General features: G+C 34.7%; 1 protein-coding gene across 1 annotated transcript in view; it reads left to right on the top strand.

The window, feature by feature from the left end:
* Positions 1–19164, top strand: part of PLA2G4A (phospholipase A2 group IVA) — a 139368-nt gene that overhangs the window by 20081 nt on the left and 100123 nt on the right. The window contains exons 2-3 of the mRNA XM_033091978.1: positions 4488–4590; positions 17139–17220. Of these exons, the coding sequence (XP_032947869.1) occupies positions 4558–4590; positions 17139–17220 (115 nt within the window). The 5' untranslated portion in view covers positions 4488–4557. The remainder of the gene's footprint in view (positions 1–4487; positions 4591–17138; positions 17221–19164) is intronic.

Here is a 19164-nt window from a genome sequence, read left to right on the forward strand (position 1 = left end):
CATCTCTATTGTTTTTGACAATACCCCTGGTCATAGAAGTGTCCATGCTTTCTTCCAAATACAGTTATCTGCCCTCCCCTCTGTCTTCCTCGCCTCCATGCCCACGTGCTCCTCAGGGCTACTCTCTGCCTTTCCAGATAGAACTTCCATGCTGTGGAACAGGGGTTGTGGTGTATAGGAGCAGCCACTTGCTAAAATGTCACAGATTCCCACTGTTCTTACTGAAATTTAGCAGATTAAAAAAAAAAAAATGCTTTTCATGTGTTGCATGTCTTTTGGTCAGTTTCCAGAGTGGTTGTTTGTGATAACTCTAACCACTTTTGTTAGTGCTTTTTGGGGAGAGGATTTCCCACGTTTCTCATTCTGTCATTTTGGAAGTTGATTTACGTATTTTTTGAACTTTAAAGTGGAAGCCTTGGTCAAGATCCTAAGATATAAGACCTGAGATACCAAGTACTAACATGAGTTGTGATATAGCCTACTCCTTTACATTTTGAAGAAAGCAGGTGGATGAGAACATTATTTTACTCTAAAATGCCATCCATACTTCACAAGTATTAAAGGATTGGAATAGTAGAGATGTGAGAAGGACTTTGGAAATGGTTTTGTTGTTGTTGTTGTTTGTTTACTTGTTTTAGAGACACTGCTTGGGGTAGAAATTCTCTTCCCTCGGTGAAGAGATCTGGGAGGAATATACCTCTTAACAACCAATCAAGAGAGAAACCTTTACAGAGACCAATCAGAAAGTTTATCAGAGGGTTAAATATATGTGTCCTGCAGTAGGCTTGTGTCTAGTCATGGTTGAGAAATATACCGGGATACAGCAGAATAGAGTGTTTCATTTAGGAAGTAATTATAGCAGAATAGAGTGTTTCATTTAGGAAGTAATTACATTCTCAGAATTTGTTGGAAAAAAGGATACACTTATGAGTATTCTCCATGGACTAAAGAGAACCCTTTACTCTTAAATCCTATAGAAGGTGTTTGCTTGGTAGAGTGAAAAAAACTCAGAATAAGACCTGTGGAAGTAGACTGCAGGATGCATTGGGGCTGTAAAAGAAAGCACAAGAGCCCAGCTAAAAGAGAGATGTGTTGATACACTTCAGAGAATACAAGGACGAGATCTCAGAAGAATCCACAAAAGCATCCATGAGAGAAAGAATCAGCTTTAATATGTACCAGGCCCAGAGATGACAAAGCTAGCTTATAATGGTACCATGAAGTAATAACTTTTCCCTCCTTTATCTCTCCCCCTTCAACCTTCTCCAACCATGTGGGATTAAGAATCAAGCTATAAAGTTTGGAAGGCAGCAGGGGAGGAGAGGAAATGTCAATGACCTCACCCTTCCCTATAGGTTAAGCTTGGGGAGCAGAAAAACTTCAACTCTAAATCAAGTTCAATTTTGGGTGAAAACATGGGCCCAGCATTTTAATTTCTGAATTCATTTAATATATATTCATATGTTATATTAATATTACATATATTAATATATTAATATTATATATACATACATATATATGTATATATATAATTGTTAACAGAAAAGTTCTGAGGCTGACTAGGTTTCATCAAGGTAGGAAATGAACCAACCCTGAATGGATTTAAAAAACAAAAGAGAGTTGCAGTAGGATTCAATGCCATGAGCTATGTTTGTTTTTAACCTAATGTAGTTTCTAACCTAATAGACCTGGGCAGTTAGCTATCTTAAGTGTATTTCCTGCTTTGGGCTTTAGTATTGGAGGAGCATCTATCCAGTTCTAGCTGCAAGATACAGTACTTACAATAGTTAGGTGGTGAACACACTGGTTATTAATGGAGTTGCTGGAAATGAGAAGAGGAAATAAAGTTGCTGACACAAACTTTGGGTGCCAGCAACGTATCTCCTCTAAATATTTTGAGTACTAGTCTCACTCTTTTTGGAATTTCACTTTTTCTGCTTTTTTATATTTTTAATTACAGATTGGTATTTAATATGCGTTGACATTCAGAATAGTTAGGAACGAATAAGAGGGACATCAAAATACCATGCCAGTATTATTCCTTCATACATAAACCTGGCATTGAATAATATTTATCCATCTATCCATCCGTCCAACAAATATCTGTCCTGAAGCTACTATATTTTAGGCACTGTGCTAGGCACTAAGGATAACTCTAGGAACAAGATAAATATGGTCTTTTTCATCCTTATGCATCCTTAGTTCTCTCAGGAGAGGCAGACATGTATATGTAGAATGGAAGGCTTGAAGGAGAATTGCAAGGTTCACATGGAACCATTAACAGGCAGACCACGCATACTCTGAAGTCATGGAAGGATTCTCTGTGGAAGTGACATTGAAGCTGAGTCCTGAAGCATGGATGAGCTTCATCTAGGTGAACAGTAGTTGCCTACAAGGCTGTAAATGATCTGCCTCCACCTGTATTTCCAATGTCATCATAAGTCACTTTTGCTTTTGCTGACTATTTGCCAGTCACTCCTCTGCTCTCAATTCCTCAAAAGGCCTGTCTAGAACACTATATTCTAAACCCACTCCCTCCCTGCCCTCTATGGTTAGCTCCTTTCCAGACCTCCAGCCTCAGGTTATTCTCCTGTTCTGCTTTTTGCTTGTTTCCATCATTTTATACATTTTTATTTCTAACAGTTTCATTCATTGGTGGTTTCTTATAAAACTAAGCAGTCTTATCATATAATCTAATAGCAATTGTGCTTCTTGATATTTACCTAAAGGAGTTGAATACTATTTCCACACACAAAATTGCACAAAGATGTTTATAGCAGCTTCATTCATAATTGCCAACATTTTGTAGCAACCAAGATGTCCTTTAGTAGGTGAAAGGATAAATAAACTGTGGTCCATCCAGACAATGGAATATATTACTCACTGATAAAAAGAAATGAGCTATCAAGCCATGACAGGACATAGAGATAACTTAAATGCATATTACTAAGGGAAAGGAGACAATATGAAAAGGCCACATGCATACAGTATGATTCAAACTCTATGATGTTCTAGAAAAGATGAAACTACAGACACGGTAGAGGATAGGTGGCTGTCAGAAATGGGAGGGCAGAGAGGGATGAATAGGCAGAACACAGAGGATATTTAGGGCAGTGAAAATACTTTTATGATACTATAATATGGATACATGCCATTGTAAATTTGTCAAAACTCATAGAATGTACAACATCAAGTGTGAACCCTAATGTAAACTATGGACTTCAAATGATTATGTGTACATATAGATTCATCAGTTGTAACAAATGCACCACTCTGGTGGAGGTGTTGATAGTGGGGGAGGGTGTGCACATGTCGGGGAAGGGGGGTATATGGGAAATCTCTCTACCTTCCTCTCAATTTTGCTGTGAACCTAAAACTGCTGTAAAAAATAAACTCTTTAAATATAATAAATAAATACTGTTTTTTTGCTTGAAAAATAATATGAAGGAAGTGAGTTTAAAAAATCAAGGGCATGAGATCCCATTTATGTAAAAAAAATTCAAGTTCCCGCTTTTCCTTTACACTCTAAACATATGGATATGCACTGAAAGAGTCTGTAAGGATACACATCAAAATAAAACATGTGATTACACTTTATTCTTCACCCACTTCAATAGTTCATGTTTGTGACAATGAGCATGTGATGTCTAAAAAGAAAGAACAGTTTAAAACTTTAAAGCAAATTTTATTTTGAAATTAAAATGTATCTTAGAATTTCCATATTAAACATAAATAATAAAGGTATTTGAAAAGATGTTCCTAATAGTTGTTACTTATAGAATGCTAAAATATAAGTGTGTGTTGTTTTATAAAGTCGCAAGGAAAAAGTCTATGATGGAAGAGGAAGGATGTTCATTGAATAGTTTTTTATTTGATTTTAATAATTTAAAATATTTGTAGAAGAAAAAAGCAAAGTATAGAGAGTATTTTTCCATTAAAACATTTCTTATTTAACTGCATCTAAATTAAACTGGTACCTTAGAATGAACAAACATTTCTTTTAAAACGTCGGCACTAAAGTTGAAATTCAACATGAATATCTTTTTAAAATTCTCAAAAAATAGCTACAGTGAAAAATATTCCTTTCTTCTTGTGAATTTGTGTAATACTGACCCAACTGAGACAACAAACAATGGCTTGTGGCTATTTCATTATAAACGGTACAAAAATAATTTTAATTTTCCGTAATTTCAATGACTTTCTCATAAAACACTTGGCAAATGCAAAAATAATTCCTGGAGTTTCTTAATAATTATTCACAGAATAAATTTGAACAAATAAATATGGAAATTAAACAGTACTATCAAAATATGTTTATCATTTCTCTTCTTTCTGTGTGGAAACCCACTCATATAAACAATTAGGGAATTCAGTCTATCTGGTCCCCTTGGGTAAACTCTTACTTCCTAAGGTTCATACCCATCATCATTGAAATCTTGGAACTACATCAAGAGGAAGCTTAACAATAATGATTGTTTATTTTGTAGGTTTTAAAGAAGATCCAGTGCCAGAGAAGACCTTTGAAGTGTGAAGAGATTTCCTGTAATTGAAACCAAAATGTCATTTATAGATCCTTATCAGCACATTATAGTAAGTCATTTACTGTTTATATATCCTTTCTGGGAGGGAAGCTGGTATGAGTATACTTCTGGGCATGAATATTGCTGGTTTTGTTTGTAAAGTAAAACTTTATGCCATACCCTGGATTTTTTCTGAAACTTGTGTGAACTTAATGTGGTATAAATAGACTACTATACAGAATAAAATTGACTCATTTCTTCTTTCTATCACTGTAAGTTTCCAGAAAAAGAGGTACCTAGAAGGGAAAAGAAAAAAAAGTACCAAAGTACCCAAAGAACCAAAAGGAGAAAAAAGTACCAAAACATCTGTAACAGCAATGAACTTTCAAGGAACAATAAAAAATGTAGTTATCACTTAGCAAGTATCAGACTGTGTAAGTTATACATTTCACATGAATTGGTAGAGAGAAGACAAAAGAACTGTTGAGTGGAGGGTTATATTTTGGTATGCAGTTCCAGGATAATTAATTCTGTAAACTTTTCCTTAGTTAGATGCATTTAAACATACTTTTCTATGGGTAGTTAATTTTTACTAAAGAGTTGAGTAACTCAAATTTTAGTGTGTAATTTTCCAAACTCCACTGGAAGTATACATTCTCTCTTCTGATCAAAACTAAACAAAAAGAAGAAATTTCTTTGCTGAATTTAACACTTGAGACTCAGTTAGGTTTATATGGACTAGAAATAGTTTTTATGGATATTAAGGAATAATCCACAATCTCATTTTTACTTAAAATGAAACAGTGTTCTTTAACCCCACAACCCTCTCTGGCTACTTCCTCTTTTTTTCCCTGCCTGGAGAGCAAGGATTAATGAGTTACAATTCTTTGTAGTGCCTTCTTTCCCTCCATTCACATCTTGAATCACTGAAAACTGGACTCCGCTCTTCCACCTCATGGAAAAGTCTCATTAAGGGCCTCTTTGGTGTTGAACCCAGTGGACTCTTCAGTTCCCCCACCCCACCTTTGCTGATCATCCCCCTCTTCTTGAAACTCTCCTCAATTTTCTCTGGTTCTGTTCCAGATTTCTGGTTTAATTTCTTGTTTTCTTGATGTTGATTCCTTCTCAGTTTTCTTTGAAAGCTTTTCTTTCTGTTTGACTTTTTAAAACTGAAGTATTACATATATAAAGTGAATAAATCTTAACTGGTTCAGCTTGATGGATTTTAACATATGTATTCCACACATGAAGCCATCATCCAGGTAAACATATACAACATTATAAGTACCCCAGAAGAGTTTCTCATGTCCCTGTCAATCAGTAAACTCCACAAAGGTAACAGAAGTCAAACATGACTTCTATTGACTTCTATTGCGTCTATTACTATAGATAAGTTTGACTTATTACTATAGATAAGTTTTGACTTGTTACTATAGATAAGACTTATTAGTATAGACTTATTTGTATGGATAAGTTTGACTTATTACTATAGATAAGTTTTGCCTGTTCTTGACCTTCATATGGATGTCTGCATTCAACTTTATATCTGTGAGGTTCATTCATGTCATTAGTAGCAGAATTTCACACTTCTACATTGCCATGTAGTATTTCATTACCTGGATATACCACAAACTATCTGGTCCACCGATAACCGTCAGCTCCTCAGTGAATGACAATGTACCTTTGCTGTAAATGAGGTAGCCAAATATGTGTGGCTTGATTTCTATTCTATTCTATTAGTCTATTAGTCTTTGTTTGCCCCAGTACCAATCTATCTTAATTTCTGTAACTTTGGAATGTGTCTTTACATATGGTAATATAAATCCTCCAATTTTTTCCTCTTTAAGATTATCTTGGCTATTTTCAGTCCTCTACATTTCCATATAAATTTTGGAATCAATTTTTCAATTTGTATGTACACACGCACAGACACACACGCACACACACACACACACACAACTACTATGGATTCATTAGAAAAGAAATGGCATGATAATAATATTGAATCTTCCAATCCGTTAGCAACCTATGAATCTAATCTACAAAAAAATCTTATTTAGAATATCTTTTACTCTTTCAGTAGTGTATTGTTTTCAGTAAGAAATCTTTTTTTTAGATGTATTTCTTGATAGTTGATGTTTTAGTGTCATTGTAAAGTTAATTATAAATTTCATTTTCCAATCAGTTATTGCATTTGTATGGAAAATCGAATTGATTTTTTTGGAGATCCAATGAACTTATTAAATTTCTTTGTAATTCTAGTTGTTTGTGGATTCTTTTGGATTTTCAACTTACACATTCCTGTTATCTATGAATAATTCCAGTTTTACTTTTTCCTTTTTAATCTTTAAATCTTCATTTATGTTTGTAAGCTTTACTGATCACTGACCACCTACTTTAGGTATAGCTCATAAGTTTAGAAATGTCATATTTTCATAACTGTTCGATTAAAAATATTTTCTAACTTATATGTTGATTTAATCTTTCTTTGACACATGAGTTACTTAGATTTGTGTTTCTTAATTTTCTGACATTGGGTCATTTTTAAAGTTTTTTTTATTGGTTTCTAATCTAATAACGCTATTCAGAGAACATACTCTGTGTGATTTTTTTTGCTGTTTGTAATATGTTTTACACATGATTAGGGCCTATCACATTGTATACTCTGGGAAATGTTTGATAGACAACAGTATATTCCATATTCAATTTTTAAATGAACTTTGAAGATATTTAATTAGTGCACATAACTTCTGAAATGTATATATTTATGTTTAATTGATGTTTTATTATTATGATAGGTCCTTTTTTAAATCTGTAACAATGACTTTGCTTTACATTTTACCTTGTCTTTTATTAACATAACCCCTTCTAATTTCTTTGATTACTATATGTATGCTTTTATTTTCAGTTTATATTTTCCTTTATATTTAAAGTGTTATTCTTATAAAAAGCATATAATCAGGGTTTAAAGTAAGGAAAATTTGTTTTTAAAACAATATCTTACTTTTCTTTCACATTTATGGTTTTCTTTAAATAAATTTAAACAATGGAGGTAGGTTCTTTTTCGTTGTTTTATATATATATATATATATATATATATATATATATATATATATATATATATTAAGTTTCTATATCTTATGTGCAGATTAATTTTTCTCATCCTACCACCTCAAGAGACATATGCAACAACCATATATCTGTATCACACTTTTTTTACCTTCACCAGCATCAGAGTTGGATACTTAACTAGTATTTCAATTTATAGCCCTGTTGAATGAAGAGATCCTAAGAGCTTTATATGTTTGTTCATTCTTCTTGTTCTTGCTGTGTGTATATGGAAATAAATGTGTAAATTGTTTTAGTGACAAAATTCTCTACTCTAGTTTTCACAGAAAAATATTTTTCAAAATATGTAAGTGAGCATAGCACACTCAATACAGAACAATTTTAGCAAAAAGAAAAGGTGGGGAAACTAAGCCAGCTAATTAGTAACGAACAGTGCCAGACAAGCCAACACAGTTTCAGCTGCCTTGAGGCACAGAAAATTGGACTCATTCGCATACCCGTGATGCAGTGACATGTTAGAGAATCCTGTGGGCTAATGTAACATACAGCCAGCATGTTCTCTTGTTTCCAATGGTGCTGGCTTTTCAGAATGCGGTAGAAAATGGAGTGATAAATGTATGGCAGAGTTCAGTTTCTATACATCTAGAGTTCTTGTGAGGTACCTTCCAAAGTGAAGGATGTTTGTGTTTCCAGAGTTTACTGAAGTTCTTTTGGACCAGGTAGACATGAATTTTACAAGGATAGATCAAGTATAAAATATTTATAAAGATTTCCTTTTTTTACTCTGGAAATATGAATCACTTTCCTGGAGTTAAAAAAATCCACACCTCTTTCTACCACCTATTAGCAACAGAAGGTCACTACCCTACTTCCACAGAAAGTAAAAGTGTTGTCACATTAGAGACAGTCAACCACATAGATATGCCAGCATGACTGCCTCCTTTGAAAAATGTCATTGTAGGGTGACTGGAAATTTTACCAAAACACTAAAAAAGCTATTATTACAGTAACATAGGGGGAACAAAAATACTCGGTAAGTAATCAAAGAACTAGTGTTCTCGTGGCAGTTCCTGTCTCCAGTTACATGCTCATGAGCACGTAAAGGCTGAGTTTTAACTGCTTTGTATGGAAAACAGGGTATGACTAGTCCCTGCTGTGTCTGTTTCACAGGGCTTTGATGAATAATAAATGGCTACGTGTACAAAACTATGTTTTAGAAACGTAGTAAGGTAAGGTATTTCCAGGGAGCTTCAGAAGATGAGACACGGCTCCTGGGAAATCAAAAAGAGAAAGGTAAAACAACGATTACAAACACACAGCACTGTGCACAAACTAAGTTTTATGGCAAATAGTGAATCTTGGTGTGAGCACTAACAGATTCCAGAAAAGGAGGAAGAGAATGGTTAAGGGATAAGCTTCGAACCTTCCTCTGACTCTAGCCGTTCCCTGCAACAGCCTTGAACCTGAGGCAAACGTACACACATTTAAAGTAATGTCCACATTTCTGCTTCCTGACCACAGAACCTAGAGCAGGCATCCCTAGAAGGTGTCACCAAGCTTACCTTTCAGTTCTTGAATTTCTCTTTGTTTTTTTTTTAAATCTTCTCCCCCACTTTTTAAAAATAATTTCCAGTTCCATGGAGTCATACTTAGGTTTGACTTCCTTTTCCTAGAATGTTGTAACCGTAGGGTGGCTGTTTCATGGGTAGATCTGTCTTTGCGCTTGTTGATTAATTGTGCTGGTTTGTAGTCTTGGTATCATACCTCCTCGTGTTCCTTATTATCTTTGATTTTGTTTCATTTTGCTGAACATGATCATGAAAAATTATCTGCAGAAATAATTCTCCAGAGAGAATTTTATTTGCTTCCATCAGGCTTCCAGGGAAGCTAGCAGATTCTGGGACAAATGTAATCCCAGCTTTAGGTTAGTTGTTTTCTGGGACCCTTGCATGACACTAAAATGAGCTGCCAGTATATGGAAGGGCTGTTCATGCTGATTTCTATGGTGCAGTCTCTGCAGTTTTCACCTTAAAACAAGGGGGTGGTTTACTAGGGTCCTTATCTTTAGAAGGCTTGTCCTTATTCTGCAAGGCTGCTCAGTCTGTCAGCCTCCTCCTCTTTGAATCAGCCAATGGCCCTGTGGCAAAACTGTACTCACCTCTATGGGTTTCTGTGTTCTCACTGATCTCTGATCTCTGACCTGGTAGTTAAGGCCTTCCTATCTTGTTAGTTCTTTGTTGCTGTGTTAGTCATGGTTGATTCTCCTGACAGAATCAATAAAAGATGATAGATAGATAGATACATACATACATACATGCATACACACACACATACATACATCAATACATGTCTTAATTCATTAGGGCTGCTGATTGGGTAGTTTATAAACAACAGAAATTTATTGCTCACAGTTCTGGAGGCTTGGAAGTCCAAGATCAAGGCGTTAGCATTTGGTAAGGGTCCTCATAGCATGGCTGCATTTGGTGAGGGCCCTTATCTTGGTTCATAGCCACTGCGTCCTCACGAGGTGGAAGGATCAAGGAATCTCTCTGGATTCTCTTTAATAAAGCACTAATCCATTCATGAAGGTTCCTTCCACCTCCCAAAGTTCCCATCTCCTAATACCATCATCTTTGAGGGGTTAAGATTTCAACATATGAATTTGGGTGGGGGTGGGACACAAACCTTTCAGACCATAGCAGATAGATAGATCTAGATATGGAGATTTGTTATGAAGAATTGTCTCACACAGCTATGAATGCTGAGAAGTCTCACCATCCGCCATTTGCATACTGGAGACCCCGGAAAGATGGGTATAATTCAGTCCCACTCTGAAAGTTTGAGAACCTGTGGAGCTAACAGTGGAAATAGCAGTACAAGGTCAAGAGAAGATGAAATAAGATACCTCGACTCAAACAGTGAGACAGGAAAAAGGGGCAAATTCCTACTTTTGTTCTATGCAAGCACTCAACAGATAGAATGATGCCAACGCACATTGGAGAGGGCAACTTATTTTTCTGAGTTCGTGGATTCAAATGCTCATCTCATCTGGTAACAGTCTCACACCCAGAAATAATGTTTAATCGGGGCACCTCATGGCCAGTCAAATTGACAAATGAAATTTAAAAATCTTAGCTACTTTTAAGAAAATGCTGACTTATTTTGTAAAACCTTGTTTAGTTTTTGTTTTGTGTGGGAAGTTTTAACCAAGAGTATTTAATCTGTCATTACCACAAGTGGAATTTCCCAACTACTTTTTTTTACTCTAAATCAGTAGTGCCTCTAGATAATCCCAAGAAAAGAGATAATCATTTCATCTTAAGTGATTTCCTCAGAAATAAGATAATTTCTGAATAAGATAATTTTGAAGATATAAAACTTGATATTCAGTATTGTCCTATGTGAAATTCTAATATTGGAGTCTGCATATGTACCAGGGAACCCTTGAGAAATCCTATGTAGTTGGTGATATTATAACTGCCATCTTACAAATGAGGAAACCAAGGCAGAAAACTGAGATTGAAAATATAAAGCACTTTATTGTCAATACTCTCTGACTTTGTCTGTCTTTTAGTTATGAATCTTTCACTTACCGCTTAAAGAAGTCTTTAAGAAGCCCCTTACAACAAGGATAAATTATCGAAAATGACATTTGTAATTATTTCTATATTTCTAAGAATGTTGGATCTGCTAGACTTCACGTTCTCATCTGAACATCATCAGTGCAAAGACATCTTAGATTTGGCTGAACATGCCATATCACGTAGGTCAGTATTCTAAACCAAGTAAATATTTCTGCCCCCCGAAGCGTCTTTGAGAATGTGTGAAGAAAACTTTTCAAGTACACAGGCTACTTCATGTGTTCTCATAAGCCCCTCCAGGAGGGTGAAGGTGTACCTACATGTCATAGTCTTTAATTCAGCCGTAATTAGTCCTAAGAGAGTGTAGATTTCTTCAGGGGTATTGAGGTAGGAAAAATGCTGATATTCAAGATTTTTGTGTATGGTGCTAGGGCTACGTAATTACTATTGGACTAGAATCTGTATCAGTTAAAATCTAGGTGCTAAAATTTTGCGTTCTTTTTTCATTTTAGGTATAGTGAAGATAAACTGAGGGTGAACATGTCATGAAATGAATAATTTAGACCCACACTGTCATCATAACATACTGTTATATTGGTTTCACTGCTAGAGTGAATCCTGATTAAAATGGGACTTAAAATCTTCTAACTTCATGAAAATTATCTTTAATTTAATTTTTAAGATATAAATATATCTATTGTAATATAATATGTCATTACCATATTTGATATAAATGCTTATTATGTAAGTGGAAAGCATCTTGTTCATGAAGGAGAAGAAACTCAAGTCAAAGGTTATGATTTCTTTTAGTGACGTCTGCTAGAGCTAACAAGTTCTGTTGCCAAAGTAGGTGTTTTGGACATTCGGATTATTTGCATATAGCCAATTCATGACTGAAAATTCTTAAAGCAGATTAGATAGCGTTGTAAATTGTAAACATACTATAAACTGATCACTTAAAAAAAGGTGGGAGAATAGTAATACAATGCTGGTGCCTCTTAAATGTATTAATATTAGAATGAAACTCCACACCAGGAACTGAAACCGAAAATAACTATCTTATTTTAAAAAGTATCTTGACTCTTGGATATCAATGCAGCAATTCTTTTTAAAACGTTTCAGAGATCTGTTTGAAGTTTCCTGTTGCTGACTGATGATTACAATCTCTGGATTCAGTACTGAGATTCTGCTTTCTTCATCATACTAATAATCTTAAATTTTAATCTGAGTTAAAATTAGGTACTGGAAGTTCAATAGGGGAAAAAAACCATATTTGTGGGTAGGATCTACCTTCTTTTCCATCAGATTTGTTCTGTGATTGTTACTTTGGTTCTTCGTAACAGTAGAATTTTTAACAGATTAGGACAATCATCAAATTCATTTTGTACAATTTGACTGGTAATTTTTTTCCAGCATCCAATCATTTTAGTTACAGATGTCAATATAATTCTCCAGAATGAATTTAGTATATGTGCTGCCGAAGCGCGCACCAGAATGCATTTAATACAGTAGTTGTTTTCATAATTACTGGGTTATTGTAATCGTGAAAAAGAAAAAAAGGTTATGATTTTTCACTATGGAAAAGATTATAGATGAAGAAAGACACTCAAAGTCAGGTAATCCAAGACCTGAAGGCAAGGCTTAACCTTGGTGACTAAGTCAGTATGTCGAGCTTATATTGGACATCTCATTGAAATGTGGCATCTCTTTTTGCCAAAGACCAAGTAATAACATTGTGCTGAGTCATTCGTTTCCACGGGGAACACCGGTTGTGGATTCAATAATATCATTTCCTTTGACAACACCCCTGAGACATAACCAAAATTCTCCTATTTAAGTTGGAAGCGAGCCCTGTCTATACTATACTACAGTTTGCAATTTTACTAGTTTGCAATTTTATATGATATTGGCCCAGGAACATGGCAAGGGATTAATAAAAACAAAACAAAACAAAACAAAAAAACTTTGGATAATCATCGATTGAAACTGAGCACATTTCTCCAAGAATTTGTACTTACTTTATAGATACTCTCTTATTAATCTTTACAGCTCTTAGAGAAAATAATTGATAGGTGATCTGAAGATTTATGACGTTTCCAAAATTAACTTGTAAAACCCAAGAAAGTGGTTGATTTGCTCCTTATTTCCTGTATGCAAGTATTTCAATCACTATAGTTAAGGGGACAGAATTGAGGCTGATGGGAATAAAAGGAGATTAAAATAGAGAGCTGAATGTTGGAGGAAATAACCCAATTCATAGACGGAGCATAGATCAATTACAGATATAATAGACTAGATTGTAACTCTCTATACAACTTTAATAAATGGAAACAGCCTTTTTCTACTATTAAAGGTATTATTACTCTCTGTACAAGTAAAGGAATATAGAAAGAGTACAGACATTGGAGACAGCCAGACTGTATTCCAATTCAAGTTTAACTTTTACTATTTATGAGATACTGGGAAATTAACCTCTTAGAATCTCACTTCAATTATGTAAAAATATAAATAATTTCACCTACATTATAGGGTTTTGGGGAAAATTAAATGAGAATTTGCATCTAGTAGAATGTCCAACATGTGGTTTACACTCAGTGAATTCTTCTAACAATATCTCTCTGTGTACATTATTAATAAACATTTGACATATGAATATGTTTGCAGCAATTTCAAAACTATGTTAAATCATAGATAAGAATATTGCTAATAATTTTTATGTTACAAGGGAGTTTTTTGGTTGTTTTTTTTTTTTTTTTTAATTGGGAAATATTGGGGAACAGTGTTTTTCCAGGACCCATCAGCTCCATGTCAAGTCATTGTTCTCAATCTAGTTTTGGGGGGTGCAGCTCAGCTTCAAGTCAAGTCGCTGTTTTCAGTCTAGTTGTGGAGGGTGCAGCTCAGCTCCAAGTCAAGTTGTTTCCAATCCAGTTGTGGAGGGCGCAGCACTGGCACATGTGGGAATCTAACCGGGGACCTTGGTGTTTTGAGCACTGTGCTCCAACCACTGAGCAAACCGGCCGCTGCAACGGAGTTTTTTGATATTTGAAAACCCATGTGGTATTAGAAATTCTAGGCTATGGAAAACACCATAAATGATTTGGGATGGTGTGCTATTATATGTAATTATTATTATTGAGTTCTCTTTAGTGGAGAAAGCTAATCCCTAAATTGGGTTTCAAGAGCATCAACCTTTTTTTTTTTTCATGTGAATGTCTAGCTGTTCCAGCACCATCTGTTGAGAAGACTATCTTTTCTCCAATGTATTGCCTTTGCTCCTTTGTCAATAATCAGTTGATTATATTTGTGCCAGTCTATTTCTGGGCTCTATTCCATTCAACTGATCTATTTGCCTATTCTTTAGTTTTGGCAGATTGTGTCTTTCAACAAATTGGTCCATTTAATCTACGTTATCAAATTGTGGGCTTAGAGTTGTTCATTGTATTCCTTTATTATCCTTTTAAATGTCCAGAATCTGTAGTAAACTTCCCTCATTCATTTATAATATTTGTAATTTGTATTCTCTCTCTTTTTTTCTTATTTAGCCTGGCTTACCGATTTTATTGATCTTTTCAAAGAAACAACTTTTGATTTTATTGATTTTTCTCTATTGATTTCTCATTTTCAATTTTATTCATTTCGGCTCTAATTTTTACTATCTTTCTTCTGCTTACTTTGGACTTAATTTGTCTTTTTTCTAGTTTCCTGAAGTAGATACTTAGATGATTGATTTCAGATCTTTCTTCTTTTCATTATTTGTGTTATATGCTATAAATTTTCCTTTAAGCATTACATGCATTCACTGCATACCCCAAATTTTGATAAGTTGTTTCATTTTCATTTGGATCCACATATTTTAAAATTTCTCCTGAGATTTCTTCTTTGACATGTGTGTTATTTAGAAGTGTATTATTTAATCTGTAAGTACTTTGTGATTTTCCAGCTATCACTCTGTTACTGATGTCTTGTTTATTTCGGTCCTAGAGTAGACATTGTATGATTGTTCCACGTGAGCTTGAGAAGAATGTACATTCTGCCTTTGTTGGACAAAGTAGTGTATAGATGGCAATTATATTTAGTTGATTGATAGTGTTGTTGAATTCATCTATATCCTTACTGATCTTCTGCCTGCTGGATCTGTCCATTTCTGATCGAGGGGCGTTGAAGTCTCCAACTATGATATTGGATTCTCTTTATTTTTTTGGTGGGGGAAGTACATATGATTTTCAGCTTTAGTATAAAGCCACACTTTTTTTTTTAAGCATTCATGTTTTCTTCATAATTGATAATTTCATTTATGTAGAATAAAACTTTGGCTACTTATAGCTCTTTTAAATATAGATGGCATTTCTTTTTGACAATGAACTTGAATAAGATGTTATCTTGAAAGATTTTACATGCTTCTCTGCTTTTTTAAATAATGTATGCTTGTCATTCGTGACTTACCTCTTCTTGATGGTGTATTATGAATCCGGACATTAATTACTCTGTTAATAGAATGATAGCTTCAGAAAGTGTCGAAGGCTGTATAACTTTTGACCCCACTAATGTTGGTCTCTACAAATCTATGTTTTTACATTTTTTTCTGCCTCTTTGCTTTTAGACTGTCTTACTCACTTCTCAGCATTTTCAATATCTTAGTTTCTTTTTAATCAATTGTGGACTTTTTAACCAGTTAAGTAAGTCTATTAAAGTTAAGAAAGGTAGTAAAGTAAGACTATTAAAGTAAGGAAAGGTAGGAGTGAGTACCTTATAAACGTGGGCCTCTTCTAAGATTAAACAAAAATGCTTGAGCTTTAGATAAAGACTTGTAATCTTTTCAGTTGCTCAGAGAGCTATGTGAGTTCCTGTTTCTCCATTCAATTTTTTTGTTTGCTTTTATTTTTTAATATTGCAATTACATTTGACATTCAATACTATATTAGTTTCAGATGTACAGCATAGTGGTTAGACATTTATATAATTTTTGAAGTGATTTGCCCCCCATAAGTCATAACCTGGCGCCATGCATTGTTATTACAATATTTTTGACTACTCATTTATGTTTTTGTCATTATTTTTTACTTCTTTTGTGTGTGTGTATACTTTAATTTACTGTTGTAATTACACATGATTTTCCTACTTTTGCCTTTTAACCTTTCTACTAGCTTTAGTGTTGGTTGATCTGCTATTTTTATTATCATGTGTTTACCTTCGTCAGTGAAAATATTTTTTCTTCGTAATACTCTCTTATTTATATTATTTCTGTTCTTAAAGAAGTCCCTTTGACATTTCTCGTAATACTGATGAACTTCTTCAGCTTTTTCTGGTCTGGGATTCCCCATTCTGTTTTGTTGGATAGAGTTATTTGGAAACTAATTTCTAATTAGGTGAAATGTTTAATAAAGTCTGGTAATATATATGGTGTGCATGAAGCTGTTAAGCTAATTGAAACTTTTAACATTGTTGAATATGGTTTATAACAAATGCTTAAAATTAATATAAGTAGTTTACCTCTTATTGCCTTGGGTCCAAAGGTTTTTGAAAACTGCTCTGGAAATGTCATGCCAAAAAAGACTTTCATTGAACAGTAACAATAAAACAAACAAACCTAAATAATTCAAACATCTTGCTCTGACCTCGCTTTTCTGTCAGGGCTTCTTAGTCATCCAGTACAAAGCCTGATTGTGCTCCTAGGACGGCAGTCCTGATTTACATTATTTCCCCAGTGCTTGGTAAACCTGACAGCAAAGAAGTCCTAATAGTCAAGCTGTAGTGACATTTTAAAGCATGATCTAAACTTCTCAATAATTCTGTGATGGGAGAGAGGAGAGCAGCAAGGAAGGAACAGCCTTAGGATCAAAGGATGTTTCTGGTATGCATGTTACTTCCTTTCAACTAGAATATTTTAAAATAGTCTCAAGGAAACAATGAGAACAATTTACTTGGATTTTATATTGGAAGTTTATTTTTATTTTCATTTTCTTTCCAGGTGGAGCACCAGTATTCCCACAAGTTCACGGTAGTGGTGTTACGTGCCACCAAAGTGACAAAGGGGGCCTTCGGTGACATGCGTAAGTGCCCTTATTGCTTTTCTGTTGCAAATGTGTAATTATGGTTCACCTTTCAGTTGCTTGAGCTCCTTGATAAGCCAGGGGCAATCTCTTCTTCAAAAGTGGTTATCTTTGTTTAAATCTCTGAATGATAACGTTTTGAACAATTCTCTGATGCTCTTTTATCTGTGGAAATAGCATTTTACCTTGACTTTACATTAAGTGAGAGTACTTGAATTCAGACAAAATGACTGACTGTCTTATGACATACAGATCTTTGGAATTCAAAGAAATTCTATTTAACACTGTTTTGAAAAAAATGCTGAGTTGACTTCAAACAAGTCGCTCCTGTGAGGTATTGTGACTATAAGATTAAAAAAATGCAGTTCTCTAGTTTTTATTCCTTTGAGTGTGTTTATTATATGTGGAAATAACTACGGTAGTTGGTTTTAGGACAGTTTGAAATGATGTGAACCAGTGTCCGAGAATAATGTTGAATTAACTTATTTGCAGTATCCTTCTCCATGCTTTGAAAAACAGTTTTCCTGGTTAATCTTAACAAGTGGCTGGGGGTCATGGAAGTGGGAATACAGAGAAAGATTGATAAGTATAATGATAACGAATTTGGTAAAGTTTTAGGTTGTTACTAAAATATGGGAGTGGCAATTTACTTCTCAGAACAGGTTTTGGAGAAAGCACAGAGGTTGCAGTTTATCCATCTGAGAAATAGAGAAGGCTCTCCTATCGAAATGACCTTCAAACTGGTACGGGAAGGATGAGCTTGTTGATGGTGAGAGCAGGGAGAAGTCTTAGGCAGTGAAAAATAGAACCCGTCCAAGACGAGAGACAGTGCTTCTAAGGAACTAGAACAGGGCGTTGTTAGAGAATAGACAGTAAGAAGAAGGAACATGTCGACTAATATGACTAAGAATGAGATTTTATCAGAAATGCACTGGGAAGTATCTGATGGCTTTTGAGTCAGGAGTCACGTGATTGGGTCTTCATTTAAAAGAATGTTTGTTCTAGCCATCGTGTGTTCAATGTACTGGAGGTAAATGTGGAACATACTTTTTATTTTTAAAAGTAAGAGGGACTTGAACTTGTTGAAATCACGATGAACATGGGCCAATAGAAAGAAGTTAAATAGTGAAAAAAAAGAAGAATGCGAGCTCTGTGCTCAAGACGTCAGTGAATGAAGAAGGGTAGAGAAAGTTGGTAAACATCAGAGAAATAAAGAGAGGAACAGGAGGTAGGATCTAATGGCAAGAGTTTGGGATACACCGTGATTATCATGAGAGGTGAGGGGAACAAGGACAGTTTCTTCAAATGTAGTCTGGACGAAGGGTTTATATTCTAAATTATATCTCACACTTCAGTCTAACCCATTTAATCACCTCTCTGCCAATGCTTCTCTTAAGTTATTCTTATTTTGCTTTTTTAAATTCTTTGCATTTTCATCATTAAAATGAGAGTTCACTGGACGAAAGGCTTCTGTGAAAGAGAAGCCATGTCAGAAGCCATATTTAAAACTGGTATCTTTCATGACCTTGAGAAAGGCACAAGCCTTACAACTGATTTACATTACTAAGAGGTCATACTGTTAGTTAGAAAGCCATTCTTTCCCCCCACTCACCCCTTTCTTTCTGGGGCGCCTGTTAGCTCAGTTGATTAGAGCCTGATGCTGGTAGCACCAATGTTGCCGGTTCAATCCCCGCTGGGGCCACTTTGAATTGCGCCCTCCTTAAAAAAAAACATAGAAAGCCATTCTTAATTCAACTAAAGACTGTGCCAGTAACTTGCCAGGCATGTAAGTTACTGACCTAATTTGACTTAAAAAATATGTAGTTATCTCTTATAAAAAGTAGCAGCAACCTTTTTCTATCAGTGCAAAGCTCTGTTATATAGAGACAGTGGATGTTGCTTGAGAATAGTTACTATTTTCAAGATGAGTCCAACAGCTGTTCA

Source organism: Rhinolophus ferrumequinum, chromosome 22 (assembly GCF_004115265.2).
Source record: "Rhinolophus ferrumequinum isolate MPI-CBG mRhiFer1 chromosome 22, mRhiFer1_v1.p, whole genome shotgun sequence".
Lineage (NCBI taxonomy): Eukaryota > Metazoa > Chordata > Mammalia > Chiroptera > Rhinolophidae > Rhinolophus > Rhinolophus ferrumequinum.